General features: G+C 47.5%; 14 protein-coding genes across 14 annotated transcripts; 6 read left to right on the forward strand and 8 right to left on the reverse strand.

The window, feature by feature from the left end:
- Window positions 1-89: 89 nt before the first annotated feature.
- APUU_70462A (uncharacterized protein) lies at window positions 90-949 on the reverse strand (the record flags this gene model as incomplete). Its single annotated transcript, XM_041695338.1, has 2 exons — window positions 90-573; window positions 699-949. 2 exons carry the CDS (start codon window positions 947-949, stop codon window positions 90-92), a joined length of 735 nt encoding a protein of 244 aa, XP_041561078.1.
- Window positions 950-1,749: 800 nt separating this feature from the next.
- On the forward strand, window positions 1,750-2,329 carry APUU_70463S (DUF1761 domain-containing protein; the record flags this gene model as incomplete). The annotated part of the gene is made up of 3 exons (XM_041695339.1): window positions 1,750-1,765; window positions 1,816-2,120; window positions 2,195-2,329. 3 exons carry the CDS (start codon window positions 1,750-1,752, stop codon window positions 2,327-2,329), a joined length of 456 nt encoding a protein of 151 aa, XP_041561079.1.
- A 489-nt stretch (window positions 2,330-2,818) lies between these two features.
- On the reverse strand, window positions 2,819-3,532 carry APUU_70464A (putative NADH-ubiquinone oxidoreductase 21 kDa subunit; the record flags this gene model as incomplete). The annotated part of the gene is made up of 3 exons (XM_041695340.1): window positions 2,819-2,843; window positions 2,927-3,420; window positions 3,473-3,532. 3 exons carry the CDS (start codon window positions 3,530-3,532, stop codon window positions 2,819-2,821), a joined length of 579 nt encoding a protein of 192 aa, XP_041561080.1.
- Window positions 3,533-4,406: 874 nt separating this feature from the next.
- APUU_70465A (thioredoxin peroxidase DOT5) lies at window positions 4,407-5,143 on the reverse strand (the record flags this gene model as incomplete). Its single annotated transcript, XM_041695341.1, has 2 exons — window positions 4,407-4,738; window positions 4,867-5,143. 2 exons carry the CDS (start codon window positions 5,141-5,143, stop codon window positions 4,407-4,409), a joined length of 609 nt encoding a protein of 202 aa, XP_041561081.1.
- A 999-nt stretch (window positions 5,144-6,142) lies between these two features.
- APUU_70466S (putative mitochondrial protein sorting (Msf1)) lies at window positions 6,143-6,782 on the forward strand (the record flags this gene model as incomplete). Its single annotated transcript, XM_041695342.1, has 2 exons — window positions 6,143-6,295; window positions 6,366-6,782. The coding sequence occupies 2 exons, from the start codon at window positions 6,143-6,145 to the stop codon at window positions 6,780-6,782; spliced, it is 570 nt and encodes a 189-aa protein (XP_041561082.1).
- Window positions 6,783-7,197: 415 nt separating this feature from the next.
- APUU_70467A (uncharacterized protein) lies at window positions 7,198-8,275 on the reverse strand (the record flags this gene model as incomplete). The annotated part of the gene is made up of 2 exons (XM_041695343.1): window positions 7,198-7,957; window positions 8,028-8,275. 2 exons carry the CDS (start codon window positions 8,273-8,275, stop codon window positions 7,198-7,200), a joined length of 1,008 nt encoding a protein of 335 aa, XP_041561083.1.
- An 806-nt stretch (window positions 8,276-9,081) lies between these two features.
- Window positions 9,082-10,583, forward strand: APUU_70468S (ethanolamine-phosphate cytidylyltransferase; the record flags this gene model as incomplete). The annotated part of the gene is made up of 4 exons (XM_041695344.1): window positions 9,082-9,202; window positions 9,259-9,376; window positions 9,442-10,216; window positions 10,275-10,583. The coding sequence occupies 4 exons, from the start codon at window positions 9,082-9,084 to the stop codon at window positions 10,581-10,583; spliced, it is 1,323 nt and encodes a 440-aa protein (XP_041561084.1).
- Window positions 10,584-10,819: 236 nt separating this feature from the next.
- Window positions 10,820-11,423, reverse strand: GRX5 (monothiol glutaredoxin GRX5; the record flags this gene model as incomplete). The annotated part of the gene is made up of 3 exons (XM_041695345.1): window positions 10,820-10,968; window positions 11,028-11,301; window positions 11,397-11,423. 3 exons carry the CDS (start codon window positions 11,421-11,423, stop codon window positions 10,820-10,822), a joined length of 450 nt encoding a protein of 149 aa, XP_041561085.1.
- A 330-nt stretch (window positions 11,424-11,753) lies between these two features.
- On the forward strand, window positions 11,754-12,482 carry APUU_70471S (putative flavoprotein; the record flags this gene model as incomplete). The annotated part of the gene is made up of 1 exon (XM_041695347.1): window positions 11,754-12,482. One exon carries the CDS (start codon window positions 11,754-11,756, stop codon window positions 12,480-12,482), a length of 729 nt encoding a protein of 242 aa, XP_041561086.1.
- A 1-nt stretch (window position 12,483) lies between these two features.
- COQ2 (putative para-hydroxybenzoate-polyprenyltransferase Coq2) lies at window positions 12,484-13,791 on the reverse strand (the record flags this gene model as incomplete). The annotated part of the gene is made up of 1 exon (XM_041695348.1): window positions 12,484-13,791. One exon carries the CDS (start codon window positions 13,789-13,791, stop codon window positions 12,484-12,486), a length of 1,308 nt encoding a protein of 435 aa, XP_041561087.1.
- An 801-nt stretch (window positions 13,792-14,592) lies between these two features.
- On the forward strand, window positions 14,593-16,957 carry APUU_70472S (putative JmjC domain protein; the record flags this gene model as incomplete). Its single annotated transcript, XM_041695349.1, has 2 exons — window positions 14,593-14,860; window positions 14,934-16,957. The coding sequence occupies 2 exons, from the start codon at window positions 14,593-14,595 to the stop codon at window positions 16,955-16,957; spliced, it is 2,292 nt and encodes a 763-aa protein (XP_041561088.1).
- Window positions 16,958-17,169: 212 nt separating this feature from the next.
- APUU_70473A (uncharacterized protein) lies at window positions 17,170-17,953 on the reverse strand (the record flags this gene model as incomplete). The annotated part of the gene is made up of 4 exons (XM_041695350.1): window positions 17,170-17,264; window positions 17,359-17,686; window positions 17,755-17,816; window positions 17,869-17,953. The coding sequence occupies 4 exons, from the start codon at window positions 17,951-17,953 to the stop codon at window positions 17,170-17,172; spliced, it is 570 nt and encodes a 189-aa protein (XP_041561089.1).
- Window positions 17,954-18,259: 306 nt separating this feature from the next.
- Window positions 18,260-18,884, forward strand: APUU_70474S (cytochrome c oxidase assembly factor 1 family protein; the record flags this gene model as incomplete). Its single annotated transcript, XM_041695351.1, has 2 exons — window positions 18,260-18,724; window positions 18,795-18,884. The coding sequence occupies 2 exons, from the start codon at window positions 18,260-18,262 to the stop codon at window positions 18,882-18,884; spliced, it is 555 nt and encodes a 184-aa protein (XP_041561090.1).
- Window positions 18,885-19,150: 266 nt separating this feature from the next.
- MRPL9 (mitochondrial 54S ribosomal protein uL3m) lies at window positions 19,151-20,105 on the reverse strand (the record flags this gene model as incomplete). Its single annotated transcript, XM_041695352.1, has 2 exons — window positions 19,151-19,248; window positions 19,307-20,105. 2 exons carry the CDS (start codon window positions 20,103-20,105, stop codon window positions 19,151-19,153), a joined length of 897 nt encoding a protein of 298 aa, XP_041561091.1.
- Between the last annotated feature and the right edge of the window lie 185 nt (window positions 20,106-20,290).

The following is a 20,290-nucleotide window of genomic DNA, read 5'->3' on the forward strand; positions in this document are numbered from 1 at the left end:
CCGCGTCCGTGGACTAACAAATGTCTTTATTCCCGTATATACTATATGCTACTATGTATTTATTTTCGTGACCCACAGCTCTAGGTTGTTCACAGGACGATATTTTCCCCACTGGCGCCGGACTTTGATCGTATGGAGTATAGATAGATGTTCTCTCGCTTGTAGTTCTCAGCATCAGGATTATCGTTAATTTCGGTAAGGTGGAATGTTTTCTTCGCTAATTTCAGAAACCGAAGGTCCGCTCTTCGGCGCCTTTTGAAGCAAAAATAGCAAACGGAGTTGGGACCTAAAAGTTCATTGAGTGTCGAAATTAGGAGTGGGAAAGCGGGTTCAAAGTAGACGCAATCCGCGGCGAGGATAACATCGGGATGCTGTGGGATATCATTCGAGGCCGGAACACCCCAATCCAATACTGCAGCATTAACGATCGTGGAGAGATTGTTGAGAGCGATATTGGCTTCCATGAGGGGTAGCATTGGCGCTTGATCCGTGATATGTATAGCAGATGGACCAAGTTCGCAACCGGAAGCAACAGCTAGCCCAACAAGGCCGCCGCCTGCGCCGATCTCAAGACTGCACTCCGTAAGTTAGTCAATCGATATTATGGGAATAGATAGCAGGGTGGTATGGACTGTCGTTAGGAGATTGCTCTCTAACTCCCGAGCCGAGAATGTGGGAAGATGATAAAAAGAACGGACATTGTTTTATCAACCAAACTGGAGCGGTGTCGACGAAGCATATATTTAGCTAAAACTATACCAGCAGGCCACAGCTGACCGCCACACCCCTCCTTTAGGTCTTCTTTAAGGAGAAGGGGCCGCTGTAGAAGACTGTCGAATGTCACATTGCTCTGACCGGCTTGTTTAATCTCCCTCGCGGGAACCAAAGACTCGCTTATGTTTAAGGGATCATTGAAACCAGCGGAATCTGGAGACAATACTTCTTCCATATGGGTGACAGGGATTTCGGCCTCGGAGAATGGGAGCGAAGCTCGTTCGTGGTGGTTGTCGCAGGGGTTGAAGACGAATGTTCCCTGTGAAAATTTGCGGGCTTTCAGAGATCTTCTGGTCCCTCCCAAAACACCAACTGGTCTATTGTGCAAAATAAAATAAAATAAAAAAGCTAAGATAAGCGCGGACGGCGCTTATTGGCTCGAGGAGCCAGTGCTTCAGGCTTAGCATGGTACCGCGGAACCCTCCGCCTTTCATCAAGTCGCTGGCCTCCGTGCATCACCAGCATGAACTAGTGTTCCGTTGGCTTGAGTAGACAGCAATATAACGCCAGCCATCAAGAATAACTAAATGAGTTAGTTGCAACAAGCAGTTGAGCCTTACGCGGCTACGCCCCATGCCGCTGGCGGAGCTATTCGAGTCTGAAGAGTCGAGACCGCCCAGGCGCAGGGTGAGGGTAATTGACGTCATGCTCACTCTCTGCACATCATGATCTTCCCCAAAGCCCACAACAAAGCCCAGACCATTGGTTCAGAGCCAAGTACGCGCTCTCCAGTCCCAGGTTTCCCCCTCAATGGCCGCTTTTGAATCATGACGACGTCACATATTTGTCCACGAATAATCTGTGATGCAACTGTAGTGGCTTGTCTTTCGCTGCAGACCAAAGCTCGCATTATGTCACTTGACACAGATTGGCTTTGTATTTAAAGGGTACATCGGCCTCGACGTTAAACCTCCTGCAACTGCCTACGTTCGATCTCAAGATCCAAATAACCGCTTACATATTACGACACAGAAAATGGCTACTCTGCACTGTGAGTTCACCAGTGTCCACCCTGATGGTCAAAACTAAAGGCATACTCAGATCTCCCTTCCGTGAAACCCTCGGCTATTGCGATGGGTACCGTCTTCACCCACACTGCTTCTCTGGGAATTTTGGCTCCTGTCTTCGGCGATACATATCACCGTGCCCAGGCAGCCAATTCGAAGGAGGACTTTATCAAATCCAAAGAGGCCGCTAGTGCCGCGACTGCGTGGGGTAGTTCTCTGGTCGGAAGCGCTGTGCAGACCTATGGAGTTGCTGCTTTGATTAATGCAACGGGTACCCTTAGCTACAAGGGGGCAGCCTACCTTGGAAGCTTGATCTTTTTTGCCAGTTCGGCCCCCAGTGTATGTCTCCCACCCCACCACACTTCAAGGCCTGGTAAACATGCTGACCAGTGTCCTTTTTCTTATCTATAAAGTTCGTCAGCCAGGTATTTACTGAGAAGAGACCTCTCGACACTGTTGCTGTAGGTGCTGTCGCAAGAGTGTTCGAGACAGTTGGTCTGAGTTTGTTCCTCACCTGGTGGGGTACACGCACAAACCCTTTTGATTAGATACGCTTCTGAACCCAATTTGTTCCCCATTCCATGTTACGGCTGGGGCCTACTTGATGATGCTTTGTTCATAGCCCTAATTTGAAACAATGAATAATTAATTTTCGTGTCAAGTGATAATGTAGCTAACAAGGGACGGATTGGTACTGGGATATAATGGTTTATTGGTTCATAATAAATTTCCCACATAACATACCATAAACCAGAGCAGTATCTTTTAAAATCAATGATCATGAGCGGGGGTTTTAGGTGGCAGCGAAGAAGAGGCAATACAATACATCTTTATTTGGCAATCAAGATTATGCGATGAGAGATGGGATGTGGCAGATGAGGATATACACGACATACTTTGGGTTTGACTTTTGGAGTTTTCTACGGTCCGGGTGTTCTTCTGACATGTATGTAACAACTTGGTAGTAAAACAGGGCAAAAGTGCAGAGAAGAAGGAAAACCGAATACATTGTGTCTAACAATTATTTATCTCAGCGTTTAAACGAATGTGCGGCAGGGGTACCTTCATAGCATTAGCCTAGAACATTTTCAGGGAAAAGAAAAAAAAAAAAAAGGAAGAAGAAGGGGGGGAAAGAGCGAACATACACATTAGGGTAACCATGATGATCATCAATCTGGTATTTCGAAGCAGAGTTCAAGTTACAAGGTGTTGGTGGCAGGCCATTGGGTCCTAGGACACCTTTGATGCCATTCTTGTCCTTTTGGAACAAACCCGCAAGTCCCCGCTCCTCACCTTCCTGTTTTACCGAAACGAGCTGCTTTTCGCCTGCTTGGCCAATTTGTAGAATGTCATCCCTGGGCGCCGCCTGGCTTCCTACAGTGAGAAGGCCAACGGCATCCGCCTGATTCACTGTGCTGATTTTTGGGTAGTTTCTGCGGACGTCGCGTTTCCAGTACGGGTTGTCGGCGATATCGCCGGCTGGAACCGTAACCGGGTCATCATACGATAGCGGTGGGAGAGCCCCAGGCGTGGGAAGACGAAATTGAGAATTCAATGGCACACCGGTTGAGCGGTCGGGATCAATGGCAAATAGACGGCGGACACGCTCCCATAAACCCGTGGACTGAACGGAGTATTTCTGAACCCAGGTGATTAGTATTCAATCGGGAAACTTGGGACAATTATCTTACATTATTGATTGAGACAACGCTTGATGCCGATTTGGCCGCGTTCACGACGTTGCGGGCCATGATGGGCTCTGCTCGACCCGAGTTATTAGCACGATTGCCTGTGTTGTCAAAGATTTCTTAGTGCCAAGCGAAGCCTTATCGACACTGAAGCATTTACCTATCTCCCGTCTGATTGCTGAGAAACCACAAGGGTACCTTTTGCTGCGTCGCTACCAGGCGTCCAGGCACTCGATGAAGGCGAGAAGCGGATGTAACACCCGGAACAATGCAGTTCCGAGCCCGCAAATCAGAACCCTTGTAATCATAAGCCCGAGTGGTGTCCCTACCTAGGTAGATTATAGTAGATTTGGTACTGAAAAAAAAAGGGAGGTATTCAGTAGCTGCATGAGATTGACACTGTTATATAATATTCATTGTGCCGCTGTATATCGAACTGAAATGGGCAGCGTTTTATCAGTTGTAGGTTAGTGACAGGGGCTAGACACAAGCTACAACAACTACTTAAATGATGAGGCAGCAAAAATAAAAGTTTAGGCAGCTGAACTATGCACTCAATACAGTATACGAGACAATGCACCCTAATAATATGCATATGATGGGGTGTATATTGCTCCATGATACGCGGCGAGCTATTCTTTGTAGGTGTCCGGTATCTCGTCCTAGCCTATGATTCCATTCACCCAGAATATATCATAGGGCGAGGAACCAAAACCAGTTAACAGCACATAGTTTTTATTTGAATATTTATTTTTTTGCCTTGTTTTCTTTCTCCCCGCCTCCTTTTCAAAATTGTTTCCTGGTAAGAAAATGAATGGAACCGTCATCTTTTACAATCGCCAACCCACTTGTATGAACAATTTAGATGAGGCAAACCATTAATAGACTTGCAAATACTGCGCGGAAAAGTGACAGTGATTCTAGCTCTTGAATTCCCTCATTTCTGGGTATTGTCATCTTTGGACGTTGATATAACGAGTTGCCGGACGGCCTCCACAGTTGCAGCTGGACCACCCGGTTGCAACACAAGAACTTTACCAGTCTTGTCTATAACAAATACACCCCTGATTGTCCCACGGGGTAGTTTCTTGAACCCGATCGCACCGATCAAGGTAGATGCAGTGTCGCAAAGTAGTGGATACGGCAAACTTTGCTTCGTTTTGAAGGTGGTGTTGGCCTTTGGGGAATCTGCCGACAAACCGTAGATGGACAGCCCGGTAGAAGTCAATTTGTCGTATCCATCTCGGAATAGACAGGCTTGCTTTGTACCTTGAAATTGTTAGCTTTTGATTGACACGACGCTGTAAATAGACAAAGCTGCAGCGGTCACGCTTGGAACTAAGCCACATTGGAACCGCCCGAGGTTGAAGATTTACTGTGTACAAAAACAAACTTACAGCCAGGTGTCGAGGCCTTGGGGTATGTAAATAGCACAACGCCAGAATCACTGACGTCGAGGAGAGCCTTGAGTGTAGTCGTTGTGCCATCGTTTGTCTCCAAATCGCCACCAAACCCATCTAGATTCACAATATCACCGACTTTTGGTATAGTTTCCACGGGAGTAGTGTTTGTGATTTCTGTTGCTTTGGACGATGAGTTGGGCGCTTTGGTTCTTGTCCGCTTATTCACGGGTGCTGGATGTGGCGCTGCCTTGCGCTTACGCAGTTCGACCATTTTTCCAGGTTATCTTTCTGATAGAGAAGAGAAACCCAAATAAGGTACGTAGTGAACAGCGGGGTGTCAGTGTGATAAAGACTAAAAAGTCGAGTGGTTGCAAAGTACCCCTAATAGGGTCGTTTAAGCGGCGGGCTGCACATAAGCGCCTGCATCCTCGGGGGTAAGTACTTCCAGCTACGTGCTTGACGAGACATCGCGGCCCACCAGCTGGCAAGGGTAAGAGACAAGAAAGCATAGAGGACGAGCAATTCATCAGCAAGAGCTACTCCGTACTTCGAGCGGGTGGTGGAGGGTGGACTGAGAAGGTCCAAACGCGTCGTCTCTCATATGAGGGAGCAAGGAGCCGTAAACGAAGATGCTTCTTTTTACCACTTGGGTGAATTATGACTTCTGTCCGCTACTCTTTGACTACCGACCATACCGACCAAACCGACCATGCCTGTTCTCACTGCAGTACGTACAACAATTATGTGATGAGTAAGGGCATAAGTTCATCGTAACAAACAAACTAATTCTTGCTGGACAGCGACTTCGCCTGACACTTGAGCGTCGAGCCGTCTTGTTTTCTGCCGGAAAATCCCGATGTCAGGGTGGAACTAGGATTTCCCCGGTCAGGACTTCTCGACTCCATGGAGAAGAACTGCACCAAAATTTCTCTTCCATAATATTCCTTCGCCACTCTTCGACTCATCTCCACCTTTGCAGACTGTCTCAAGCGACTCCTTTTACTGATACTGGTTGCTTTGAGTCTCTAGCTCGCTCTTTGTGTCTATACTATTGTTTGCTTTAATACCGTACGGAACCCTTCTTTTTTTCCCGCCCCACACATCTTGCGCTGAAAACGCTTTGTATACGATTTTTATCCAGCCGTCTTCTGATTCCAGTTAAATAGTCGCCAGCTTTAATCGGCACGCTCATATTTGTCTTTCGAAGGGACGGCTGAGGAACCAAGAATCCTGCCGGCCTCGGTGCTCTACGGCCTTGTTGGACCCGGCGATGAAGGTCTTCTCATCTATTTGTACCTTCAACTATTCGTGGGACGAGGTCTCAACAGCAAACTGGCGGAAATATTGTCCTTGGAACGATAAATCTACACATGTTGTGGGTGTAGATACTCTGTCGCGGAGGGTTGACCCGGACACCGGAATTGTAAGTGCTACTCGGGGAGCCTGGAAGCTACGGGCGTATCTTGCCAAATATCTAATGCCGTGCTTGATAGTTACGCACAGAGCGACTTATCACATGCAATCAGTCTGTACCACAATGGATCTCTTCACTGTTTGGAGGGAGCCCGACCTCACACGTCTACGAAGTATCGTACGTTGATCCAGTTTCAAGAAAAGTAACGATGTGCTCGACAAATCTCACTTGGGCCAATGTCCTAAATGTCCGTGAAACTGTCATCTATCAACCGTCGGCGTCGACTCCGTCATCTATGACCGATTTTCAACAAGAAGCGAAGATCACTGCCCTCTGCGGGGGATGGCAAAAGATCAAAAACAAGGTAGAAGAGGCAAGCGTCGAGAGGTTTGGGGAAAATGCCAAACGGGGTAAAGAAGGCTTCGAAGCCGTCCTTGAAATGAGTCGACGAGTTTTCAGCGAACAGCGTGAGCTAGACACTACCCGCACTACATGACCCACCCACTGCAAACTGCCAGTATCTACATCATGGCACATCCAGCGTTTGCCTTGCATAAATTGGCGTCGATTTGAACTGTTTTGAAAGCGTGTTGATTTGGCGTTGGGTCCCGGTATTCGTTCTTTGCATATATATTTTAACCTATTGATAACGTGACTAACCCTCCTTTGTTGCTTATTTGACATGTCCGGGTTCATTAGACACGCGTTAAAAAGTAATCGATATCCTTATTATTATCTTGGAGCTTAGTGACTTCTTCCTTTTCTCCCAGCTACAAGTGGGAAAGTTAGAGCTGCACAGTGTCCAATTGTACTTTAGAGATATTCACTTTAACATTACCCCATCTCTATTAAGAGGGTCCCATGTATTCGTTTCGTCATTACAATATGGTTTCATGAAATTTTTCGAACCATCATCCTAGAAGACCTCCCAACACAACGCGGCCCACTCCAGCCACTTCCGTTCTAGCAGCACTCCGACTTGCATCTTCGAATTCACGTACTATGCCCGCCACAATAATCTTTCGGAGTTTTGCATCTGCTTTCGTAAATAGTTCACCTAGTGCAACCGTGCAAACTGCGGGAGTCGAGATTAATGTCACGAGGCGGGTATAGCAGTCTATCAAGACGTCGCATAACGTGACAAAGGTCTCAAAATAGTCCGGCTCAAAAGGCAATGATGGGGTCATGAGGTATGTGTATTCTTCCCCAGGCAGAAGGTCTGACGCTTCTGAATGAGGAATGGAGACGCTTGCAGCAGCAGCATTTACTGACGATGCAGCCCCCCCGGCCATGAGCTTCAAGTCGGAAGGATCACTGTGTTGCATGGGAAGGCCAATCTCTGTCGCTGAGCTCGCCCTTCTACCCTTTGTCCCACTATGAGTGGCCCGTTTAAACATTTGGGGTATGCGTGCTCGGGCAAGTGTTGATGACGAAGTCCCCTCCGGCGGATGCACTTGCTGAAAGGCTTCGAATTCAATCAAAAGTGCGTTGAGCGCACGCAGATATTCGCCTGACGTAGTGCTGACATCTATTATAGGTGGAATGGATAAGCCGAGAAGAAGATAATTGATGGCACGTCGGGGTAGTTTTCGGGTATCGAAGTAAGGGATCCGGCTAATGTCAACCCGCGAGTAGTGAACGGTATTGAACCAATATATGCGTCCTTCATGACTAGAAACTGGGTGTTAGCAAGCCGCACCCTCATATGTGAACCCAAAAATAGAACATGTGACGAACTAACGCTTTTCTCAGGTAGTCGAGTGTAGATATTCGTTTGGTGGCCATGTCATGAATATGCTGGTAAATTGCCGCAGCGCTCTGGGGACCAAGAACTCCCCCACCACTCATTAGAGGAGGGGGAACAGACCCCGGAGCCACTTCATTTCCTATTGATTTGTTTGTATCCCTGCGAGACAAGGTGGGAGCGAATGTCGATGGAAGCATGTCGATGGTCTTCCCGAAGGAGCCTTGCCCCCTTCCGGCAGACATGAGGGCAGGAGTTTTTGATCCTTGATCAGAGTATGTTTAATAATAAGAATAAATATAATTATTGAAACAGGCCGAGTGTAGATTTCATAGATTTCGAGAGGAGTAAAGCTTAATGTAAGCACTTTGTTCAATGGTATCAAATAAACGTTCAATGTTTGATGATGTCGACAGTCGCCTCCGGTAAGCCCCTGACCGAGGCGGCGAGGAGAGCCCTTGGACATTGGCCAGAAGCTGAACAGCTGGTTCCCCACTAACCCACATAAGGTCCAATGGTTTTCTTTCAAATCCAATGGAAATCGATCCTTGAGAATTTCTCTAATGGAGTTTGGAATAGCAGAGTCTCGAATAATTCTGCTTGTGTTTGTTTGATGCTTGAAAGGGTTACGTCTACGGAGTACATATACTGCTGGCGGTCCTATCATCTAAAATATAAGCATTCCCCGCCCTCTTCGGTGTTATTTTAACAAAGGCTGCGCGAGATGCTTGTGGCTGGAAGCCGAAAACGGTAATTCTTCGAATGTAGGTTATTCAATTAATTTGACGAGATAGTACTGGTACTTTCAGTTCCAAGTTGTTTCGTTCACAGGTCATGGATGGATATTCTGGTCGTCTGCCCTAGCGGGAACTTTGTCTTATCGATAATGAGGGCGGTGAAGATGGCCCTTTCTCCGTCGCTTGTGCCCCTCTTCAACCCCTATTGTTTACCCCTCCATCAACAACGCTCACGCGCTCTACAATTCCTGAAACGGAATAACTAGCCCCTCGCGCCAAATATACGTCCAGATAATTGCTATCAACCGCATAGAATGGAATCATCACCTGAGATAATCCCCAAAAGCGGGGAATGGCCCGTTGACCCCCAAGACGATATCTCAATATCGGAGAGGCGTGTTTGGGTGGACGGGTGCTTTGACTTTAGCCATCATGGTAGGGGATCAGCCACCACCGAGATTCGTATGATAACCCTAATCATATACCCGTAGGACACGCAGGAGCTATGCTTCAGGCGCGTAGATTAGGAGACGAACTCCTAGTTGGCGTACATTCTGACGAGGCAATCCTGGAGAACAAAGGGCCCACAGTCATGACCTTGGAAGAGCGGTTGGTTGATGATCCAAGACTTTTTTTTTGATCTGTTTGGCTGACAGGATGTAAAATCCATTTAGAATTGCTGCGGTAGAAGCCTGTCGCTGGGCAACGAAATGTGTTCCTCATGCTCCTTATGTAACGACTCTGCCCTGGGTCTCACATTATGGCTGCAAATACGTTGTTCATGGTGATGATATTACCTCGGATAGTAATGGGGACGACTGCTATCGGTTTGTCAAGGCTGCTGGTCGCTTCAAAGTGGTCAAGAGAACCCCCGGTATTTCCACTACGGACCTCGTTGGCCGTATGCTTCTTTGTACGAAGGGCCACTTTATCAAGAGTGTTAGAGGTACGCTTTCTGGGACGGAAGGCCCAGGGAACGACGAAGAGCGCCTGAAATATGCTTCGTACCTTCAAGACAGACTCAAGGATTACGCCACTGATCAGACGGGTCTGCAACCCGGCCCTCAAGTTTGGGTTTGGGAAGGCTCTAATACAGCAAAGCTCGAGGGTATGATTGACGAGTCCGGGAATTTTGATAACCTTGTCAGTGGAAAATTGCCGAGACAAGGCCAGCGAATTATCTATGTCGACGGAGGGTTTGATCTTTTCTCCTCCGGTCATATTGAATTCCTCCGCCAAGTTTTGGCGATCGAGGAATCTGAAGGCCGAAAACGTGGCTGGTACGGCCACGAACAAAAACAGCAAAGGCTAAAAGACCATGGGGAAGACTATGGACCGACTTATGTTGTAGCTGGCGTCCATGATGATGATGTGATAAACCACTGGAAAGGGTTGAATTATCCCATCATGAACATCTTTGAAAGGGGTCTTTGTGTCCTTCAATGCCGCGTAAGTTTTGCTTATTGCCTCCACGTTGAAACCTAAATCTTGCCTGACATTTCTCTAGTATATCCATGCTGTCGTATTCTCGGCCCCATTTTCGCCAAGTCGGCGATACTTGGAGGCAATGCCGTTAGGCGTGCCGGACGTCGTTTACCACGGCCCTACCACATTCATCCCACTCACATATGATCCCTACGCCGCCCCGAAGCGCATGGGTATATTCCGTGAGACAACCGAACACGCGTTTCAACATGTTAATGCGGGCGAGATTGTCGAACGGATTCTCAAGAGCAGGGAGGCTTATGAAGCAAGACAACGTGCTAAGTTACAAAAGGGTGTTGTTGAGGACCAAGTTAAGTCGATGGAAGGTTAAATGAATGGATGAAACACCAAATAAGTGAGTAGAGTCTTCATGCAAGTTGATAAGTTTTCATCTTTGAATAGAAATAGGTTTAGATGGTCTCGTAACCTTTGGCTTTTGATAGGCCATGGCCCTCTTACTAACAGCAGTAGCGCCGAAATTCAAAGCAGAGTTTATGGATACTAAGAATATACAAATACGTTAAAATTACATTGAATATGGCTTGGTTTAACCAAAATAAGTATCATCTATTCAGCCACCAGAACACCCTTCTCTTCCAAGAGCTTGGAAAGCTCGCCATTTTGATGCATTGACATTAGAATATCACAGCCACCAACAAACTCCTTCTCCAGATATAACTGTGGAATCGTGGGCCAGTCCGAGTATTCCTTGATTCCTGTAGAAGCGTGAGTTAACCGTAGTCAAAGCAAAATCCTGAGTAAAATACAAGCTTACCCTGACGTAGCTCCACATCTTCCAGCACATTAAACGCAACGAACTTCTTTGGATCAACACCCTGTAGGCCTAGAATCTGGATGCTTGCCCGGGAGAATCCGCACTGCGGAGTCTCCGGGGTGCCCTTCATGAAGAGAACCACAGGGGCCGATGCAACTGCTTTATCGATCGCTGCTTTCGTTTCGGTCGAAATTAGGCGGGCTTGAAGAATACATGGGAGCTGGTTCGCGAACTGGCTCGCGAACTGGGGGCGGAATAGAGGCCTTCGGAGTGTCTAAGTCGCGGATTAGAGGTTGGTCACCGACATAGCGGAAAAACGGGATGGCAAAAGTAATTTAAAAGCTTGTAGCGGAGGAGTGTATAACTTACAGAGGAGAATATTGTCCTTGAAAACATGGTGACTGTTGGCTGTGTGGATGACGGAGCTCCCAGGACGATGGCAAAATAGTTGCCTTGTATATCACTGGGTGCAATCACGTGCTGTACTTCGTATTTGCAGGATAAATTTGCGGATCCACAAACCGAACATCTCCGCAATATTTCCTCACACTGGGATGTACTATGCTAATTGAGTAGGGACGTAACTAGAGTAGATGATGTTCTGCTTCCTACTACATCACTATTGAGTTCCTATCCAAACCGGCAACGTCACTCTCCACCTCTTACCATTATTTAATGCAAACATTTCAAGGTCATTGACACTGGTTATTACTTGCTATGAATATCATGGAACTTGCGAATACCCCTTTTTCAGCGAAGCAGCACATGGACGATGGTAAACTCCATATCATTCTGGCAGCTAGCGGATCTGTCGCCACGATAAAGCTCTCCAATATAGCAGAAGCTCTCGGCCATCATCGGAATGTGTCAATTCGAATCATTGTAACCCAGTCAGCCGAGAAGTTTCTCATTGGTCAGAGTCTGGAGCAACCAGCACTCGAGAGCCTACGCCAAACTCCCGGCGTAGATGCTATATACCGAGACGAAGACGAATGGAAGAATCCATGGGTTCGAGGAGATCCAATATTGCATATTGAACTGAGGAAATGGGCTCACTTGCTGCTTATTGCCCCTCTTTCTGCAAACACGATGGCTAAGATGATTGCCGGCATTGCGGATAACCTCCTTCTCTCGGTCATTAGAGCATGGGACACCACCGGGGTGGTGGACTTTGACCTTAAGGACAAGAAGCCTCTCGTGTTTGTTGCCCCTGCGATGAATACTGCGATGTGGAGCCATCCTGTCACAAGGAAGCAACTCACAATACTACGAAATGAATGGGGTTGGAGTTCTTCTAACAAAGACGGTTGGGTTTGTATTCTTCCTCCGATTGAGAAATCTCTAGCCTGTGGTGATACTGGGAACGGCGGTATGATGAACTGGAGGGATATAGTTGAGAGCGTGGAGGATTACACAGGCTTGAAAACGGCAAACTCCGGCGCCGAAAAGAGATAAGCTATTCAATTGATTCGATCTGTTGATCCAAATTGATCGTCTTATGACTCACTTTTCTGTCGTCTGTACCATAATCTTCATGTATATGGGCAAGATATTCAAAAAGCATACCCATGGAAATGCCCCCGCCCGTTAACAAACAACCGTTCTTAAACCACCACCAGCAACTTTGGGTACTTTTCAGCTTGACTCTCCGAATCATGATCCCTAGCGTGAGGGCTGCACTACCGCAACTGCCGACAAAGAAAATTGGACCAGCACCAGCTGCCAATCCTGCAGCGGCAAGAAGAGCCACCTGAACAACCGCTAACCCAGAGAGTACCGTCTTTGTGTTGTGTTCGTGGCGAAGAGCAATTGATTTGATCCCGGCGGTAATGTCGTCTTTGATGTCCATGTGCGCATAGATCATATCGTATAAAACAGTCCAAGAGACACAGCTAGAATAAAGAGCAGCAGTTGCCATCAAGGCATTTGGGTGGGTCACAAGCTCGATTCCCAAAGCGGGAAACCCCATTATAGCCCCCCAAGAAAATGTTAATCCTAGGACAGCTTGGGGATAATATGTGACCCGCTTGGCAAGGGGATAAGACCCTACTAGTAGCAGACTGGGGATGCCATACCAAAGGCATTGGGAGGGAAATTGAAGCAGAATCCCCAATCCCGCTAGAAGTTGAGTACCAGTGAAAATAACGGCTTTTCCCGGGGATATTGCACCCCTCGCAATGGGTCGAAACTTTGTGCGTTCAACATGCGGATCCAGATTCCTATCCCATAAATCGTTGATTGCACATCCTGCCCCCCGCATTATCAAAGCACCACTAAAAAAAAGCCCTGTAGTCCCAAGCACTTGAAGCATTGAGACCGCAGGTGTCATCGTTGCTGCAAGCAGAGTGGAGAACGCGCAAGGGAAAAATAAATAATATGTTCCTGCAGGTTTGTCAAGGCGTATTAACTCGGCGTATGGTATCCACGAATGGGGAAGGATGGCGACGAGCCCTGTTTGAGGCGGTACGTATTGGTTCACCCCCCCTTTTTTTTGCTTATCATGTGAAATTCCAGTCGCAGTTGGGAGTGGTGTGGTATTTAGAGATCTCGCATTCAAAATTCCGCGTTTGGACCGGGCGGTTAGCAGCTTGGTTGCGCCTGGAGGAACGTTTGAATATCTCGAAACTCTCATGATCTTGCACTGATTTAAGAGAATCCTGCTTGTGTAGCTTATGACGTAGCCATCGTGTAAAAATGTTCTCCGAGAAAAGCCGTGGAAATGCAAGAATGGGAACAGCGGGGGACAAGAAGTGGTGGGACGCATTCTTAGACAATTGAGGTGTATTTGGGGCACTGAGCTTAATGATTCAAGATGTTATGTGTTGTAGACATGAATGCTCCTCAGCAGGTTGTAGGTTTGGGGCGATTGCTCAATGAGGGCGCATTATTCTGTTTTTTGAACTCGCGACGTGAAAGGATAAGTAGTCAGTCCAGGGACAAATTATATGCCGTAAATCTTGCAAGATTCATTGCATGATAAGCTTTATCTGCTAAAGCTGTCCTTTTCAGGAAAATAGTGACTTTGAATATCATAAGCAACACTCATATTATTGAGCTTGAACAAGCTTGAAAAAGCTTGAACAGAATTCTATCTCGCCGAGAAATTGAGAGGAACTTATCACGTGAAACCGCGTTGGTCCGGCTCGTCTCCAAAACCCAAGTGGCCCGTTTAGGAATAGTCTTCAGAGCCGGGACCTCCACGAGCTTGACAATAGTAATGGAAGGTATGCGCCAGTGAGAAAATAACCTTCGCACGTCAATACTATGGTCGCAGCGACCGAGAATCAAATTGCCTGAACACTACTCATGGTATTTTCCACAAGGACTCTAAACTTAGCTCTCCTTTTTCGATGATGATTCTGTCGGTCTCAATATATAGGTGCGCGACCTACAACACAAGCCTGCGCATTCGATGAAACTACCATTCTGCAGGACATTTTTCTTGTTCTCTTTCACTCGCATACCTTTATAGCTTGGTATTCAATACTTTTTTTTGCAGGGAAGGCATATTTATTACAACATCCCCACGATAGGGTCCAAATTGGTACATCAAATCGCCGGAAAAATGCCGGCTCAGCGGCCGCGAGCGGCCTTTGAGCCGCTGTCTCCAGATTTAGACGTTCCGGACCTCATAAGATCAGCACCTAACTTTGAAGAGGTGGTGCGGATTCATTGCGATGCAATAGACGAGAATGGCCTCGAGAACTTTGAAAAGCTTGTACTCCTTCACGTTATTGTGCGAGGGCTGCCTCTTGTCGTTGAAGGGTTTGAGAAGAAGCTTGATCGTGCGATATTCTCTGAGAAATGGCTGAGCAACCACTACTCTGCGAAGCGTGAGAATGGAACCCTCATTGTTCTGACCCCTTCTTTGACCTCTACCTATGCTAATAAGAATATGAAATGCAGGAGAGGACGCCCGGGACCTGACAGCTAAAAAGAGTGTGCCGCTCACAATTGGGCACTACCTGAAGAACCTTCCAATGCTTACAGACCAGTGGAATGGATATAACTACAAAGACCCGAGTCTCCAAAGACTATACCTCAAAGACATTGATTGCCCAAAAATATGGCACGATTACTTGAAGAAGATTGTACCTCCTTTCTTATTCTACCTTAACAACTCGGCGGAGCCTGAGTCTTTCGAAGGCCCAGGGGCTAAATCCTCCTTGAAAACACGTAAAGCTCCAGGGAGTCGGATAGCCAAAGCCGGTGACTTGATGAGTTGCCTCCCACATGACATGCGTGCCGACAACCTGATGTGTTATATCGGTCACGAGGGAACATATACGCCAGCGCACCAAGAGATGTGCGCTAGTCTTGGCCAAAATCTCATGGTGGACGCTTCAGACGGATCAATTGAGAATAGTAAGGGTACAAAGCCAGGGTCTTCGATATGGTTTATGACCAGCAGCAAGGACCGGAAACTCGTGTCGGAGTACTGGATGTCCGTACTAGGCCATGACATAAACATCGAGGACCATTTTGCGCAAATAAATGCTTGGAAAGCTGCCCCATTTACGACATATATTGTTGAGCAGCGGCCAGGCGACTTTGTCCTTGTGCCTCCATTGGCAGCACACCAAGTATGGAATCGTGGAACGCGAACAATAAAGGTCGCATGGAATAGGACGACGGCTGAAACACTAGAAAGAGCGCTGAATGAAGCACTGCCGTACGCTAGAATGGTGTGTCGAGACGAGCAATACAAGAATAAAGCCATAGTATTCTATTCGCTCAAACAATATTCAGTGCTCCTTAATGGCGTCGATGAAGCGAGTGTTGGCCACCCGAGAGTCCAGCAGCTGCAGGGCGAGTTCGAACAACTATTTGCTCTTTACAGCCAAGTTCTGCTATCCGAATCGTTTTCAGCAACCCCACCTAAAGAGAAGAACATTGAGTTCATCCCATTTGACAGCAATGTCACTTGTGCCTACTGCAGAGGCAACATCTTCAATCGGTTCTTGACATGCCCATCCTGCGCTAAAACATCAACCGGCGAAGACCTTCCTTACGATGTATGCATGGAGTGTTATGCTATGGGTCGAAGCTGTGCATGTATCTCGAAACTAAAATGGGCCGAGCAGTTTAAATGGGAAGAGCTCCTAGGGAAGCACGAAACTTGGAGGCAGCAGCTTCTTGGTTTCAATCCTGATCTCAGGGACAAATACCGGCCATTCCGCATAGAGCGCGCAGAGATGGGCAAGAAAAGCCTGGCACAAATATGCCAAGAAGAGCTAAAACGACGTTCATGGGTTGATATCACCAAACCAAACCCCGTTATCGAAGAGGTAGTAGATGAGACGAGTGAGCCTGAAGAAGACGGCCGCCCGACGAAGCGCAGGAAAACCTCGAGGCCAAAAGCTCCCCGCTGCCATATTTGCAAATATGTAGAGCCGGAGTGGAAGCTAGCCTCTTGTTCGAATCCGAAATGCCCCCTGAGATACTGCTATGGTAGCCTATTTAGAGCTTTCAATATGCTACCTCAAGAAATATTGGAGACCATTGACTGGGAATGCCCCAGGTGTCGAAAGATTTGCAGCTGCGGCGCCTGCCGCAAAAATCCCAGAATGACACCGTTTGAGCCCACGTGTACATCACTTGGTCACGACACGAGCAAGGTAGCGGATGTACGCAGCGTGGAGAGCTTGGTGGACTTCCGACACTCAAATCTCGGCTGGCTAAAGAAAGCTGGCAGTGATGAGATAGGTCGGCTCAGGAAGCACCAGGAAGACGCAGATTCTAAGCGTAACCAAGCTCTGGAGGACAACTCAATACAGGTTGAGTTCTACCCAGATATGTCGCAAAATCCTGATTACAGCCAGTTGGAGTTGGAGCATGTCGCCCGAGCGGCATTCTCGCCTGCAGATTACGCTGATATTCCTGTCGACCCGGCACTGGAAAACTCGGTTCTCGGGCCGTGTGATACTTGAGTTTAGTCGTGCAACTTCAGTATTGTCGAAAGCCCGTTTTCTTGGAGAGGTGGGGCTAGTTCTAATACATACATGAATAAAATTTGTTCATGACGCCTGAATCATGCGTAGCGGAGCTGATTACATGCCAATCCTTATCAAAAAACTAGTATTTATGTCGATATGTGCGGATTATAACCAAATAATTGACCCGTCATGTAATACTACTAGTCCTAGGCTCCTTTGTACTCATATCGAAGATCTTCCAGCGGTTTGAGATCAACAGACACCATAACGTGGCGAACAATCAAAATAGTGGTTAGTAAAGCTTTCGTCCATCAGTCATCATTTCCATCAAAAGCAAATCTGGAACAACAGCGGGGTCTGGTCAAGCAAAGGCTACTAGATGTTCAAAGACTTACCGACAGGAACGAGGTACACAACAGGCTGGACCCCAATAGACGCCTCCGAGGAAAAGACGTATACCAACATCAAGAAAGCACTTATTCCGGAATTTCCTGGAATTATATACCTCCGTACATGCGCTGAGAGGTCCGGGTGTCGTACAGGCCTCTTGCCCTTTGGGTCGGGACGTTGCGGCGGGACATATCTTATTGTATAGGCGGTAGCTAATAGTGATATTATGCTGACAAGGGACAAAATCCGTGTGAAAAGCCCTCGCGCATGCGAGGATAGCAGCGATGGGACAAATACTATTATCGACAAGAGGGGAATTGCAGCGAAAATGAGCTGGATACCATTATCAGTATCCATGTACATAAGAACTACGAGCAAAGCAGGGGCAGGCAAATAGTTACACTGTACTGCGAATCTCGTTCCTCATTTTGCATTTTCAGGTTCTTGATTACACGTTCTTGTTCTAGAAACAAGTATCAGAGGAGCAATCTTTGGGGGACAGAGTTTCAGCGGACCTTCGTCGTCTAGTTCCTCTCGAGCAATGTCATCACCTGAGTCATCCGGATAGCGAAATGCTTTGCGAAGTCTCGCGGATGCCATTTAGATCGACTATCGGTATTTTGAATACGCCGTCTATTAAGAGTAGTTGACACGGAATTTTGAGCACAAGTGCATAGTCTCGGTGGGGAAATTAGCTCATAGTATACCGGTAGGTACGGAGTTACAGTTATCAGATGCCCCGGTTTGTCTTGTTTGATTTTCCATTTCCGCTCTGCCAGTTCCAATGAACCTTCAGTCACACATCCGTCTCTCCCAATAAATTTTAACCTTTTACACTCAATCTCGCAAGGTCTCTTTTTGATTGAGCTAGAAGACCGAATTTTATCGGTCTGCTACTGTCAATCAATGGTTTTCCAAATTGTTCGAAGGCGCCTCGGCGACCCGCGACTCCCAAACACAACCATCCGACTTCCTCCCCGTCGCACCCTCATCCCCGCCCCGGCTGCCAATTCCGGCCCTATAACAGAACGTCGAGCAGATCGTGAACTCCCCTCCATAAATCCTGAAGGCCGACGATGGATCCGAACTTTGCCGATTTTCGCAGTGGTCGTAGGCGCCGCCATGCTCGGCATCTTCAACTATCAAAAGTCTTCTTCAAGTGTTGTGAGTAGCACGTTGTATGCTCTTAGGACCTCACCTCGTGCGCGAGAAATATTGGGCGATCAGATCTACTTTGCGCAGAAGATTCCATGGATTAGCGGGGAGATGAATCAGCTACATGGTCGGATTGATATATCTTTTTGGGTGAAAGGGACGAAGTCACAGGGGAAGATGAGGTTCAAGAGCATTCGTCCGGACCGTATGAGTTTTGTAAGTTTCTCCATCGCCACCGCCGGTTATAGACCACAGAAGTTGGATTGCTAATAGAATCGGCGCTTAGTTCCGCACTGAAGAATGGAGCTTGGAGACAGAAGACGGGAATGTGATCCAGCTCCTGGAGAATAACCACGACCCATTCCGTCAGGAATGAGCAAATATCGGAAGCTAGAAACGGCTGCGACAGCAATTTTTATACAGCCCCCTGTTCATACTATGCTTGGATATTCCCTGTGCATTGGGTCGAGGCGTTCGGGTTATACATTTAATCGTTATAGCGAACCTTGAACAGGAACAGCTGGTGTGGCCGGAAAAAAAGGCGACAAAAAAGATGAGGATATAATTTATGTATCATACAAACGCCGCTCTAAAAACAGAATAATGTAATAGTACATTTTCAAGGAAAGGACCAGGCCGAGGTTACGTCGACGCTTCAACCGATCCCGCAAGTGTTGGCCACGGCTTCTTGATAGCATCCTGTATCCTGACAACGCAACCTTTAGGGCCACTCACGCAACCTATGTAATCAATAGTTAGCCTCAGTTTCCCAAGTCAGTTAAAGAAAGAGCCGCTTACCATTGACCAGAACAAGCCCATTCTCCACATCGACTTTGAGAATCCTCAAATTCTGCACTGTGTTCTGTTCATTCCCCATGTTTCCTGCCATCTTCTTTCCAGGATAGACCCTGGAGCCGCCGCCCTGACTAGGGCCCGCTGAACCAAGCGACCGATGCGTCAAACTGACACCGTGGCTGCGATCTTGACCTCCGAAACCATGTCTCTTCATCACACCTGCAAACCCCTTACCCTTCGAGTTCGACCTCGCGTCCACGTACTGGCCTTCCTGGAACCAATCTGCATTCACGCTCTGTCCAACAGGGATTAGGCCACTCTCATTGTTGACCCGGAACTCATACACATATCGCTTGGGTGACACCCCTTGTCCTGAAAAGTGACCCAATAACGACTTTGTCACATTGGTAGGATGTTTCCATCCTGCACCGATTTGTACGGCATAGTAACCGTGTACGTCCTTCGTCTTATGCGCAACGACCTGGACGCGGTCCAGCTGGAGAACAGTACATGGGATACGCTTCCCTGTTTCGGGGTCGAAAATGGCAGTCATCCCCTTTTTGATCGTGATTGCACCGGTGCGAGGCGGTAATGTATTGGCTTTACGCTCCAGGGCTGCGGCGGGGGTTGACTTGAGGACGGGGAGGTCAGGGCCCTCATTGTATCGCGAATGTTTGGGAGGGTTTAAGGAGCGAATGCCGAATGTGCGGATGGGAATGGCATTTTGAGCGACCACTTGCGGTGTAAAGGCACCGACAGAAAAGGGAAGTTGTACCAATCTCCTTGGTAGACGTGGAGGCATGGCGAGTGTTAGTTGTGTAGCGTTGACGTCTTTACAATGATGAATCGGTGCGAAATTTCGGATCGATGTTTGGCTAGGCGGTGAATTTGTGCCTTATATATCAGGCATGAAACACCAGAGTTTTGAGATCTTCAGTAATCGGGAGTTTAGAGAATATAGTCACTTAAGCACGATAATACTTGAAA

The sequence above is a fragment of the Aspergillus puulaauensis genome, chromosome 7, assembly GCF_016861865.1.
Source record: "Aspergillus puulaauensis MK2 DNA, chromosome 7, nearly complete sequence".
Taxonomy (NCBI): Eukaryota; Fungi; Ascomycota; class Eurotiomycetes; order Eurotiales; family Aspergillaceae; genus Aspergillus; species Aspergillus puulaauensis.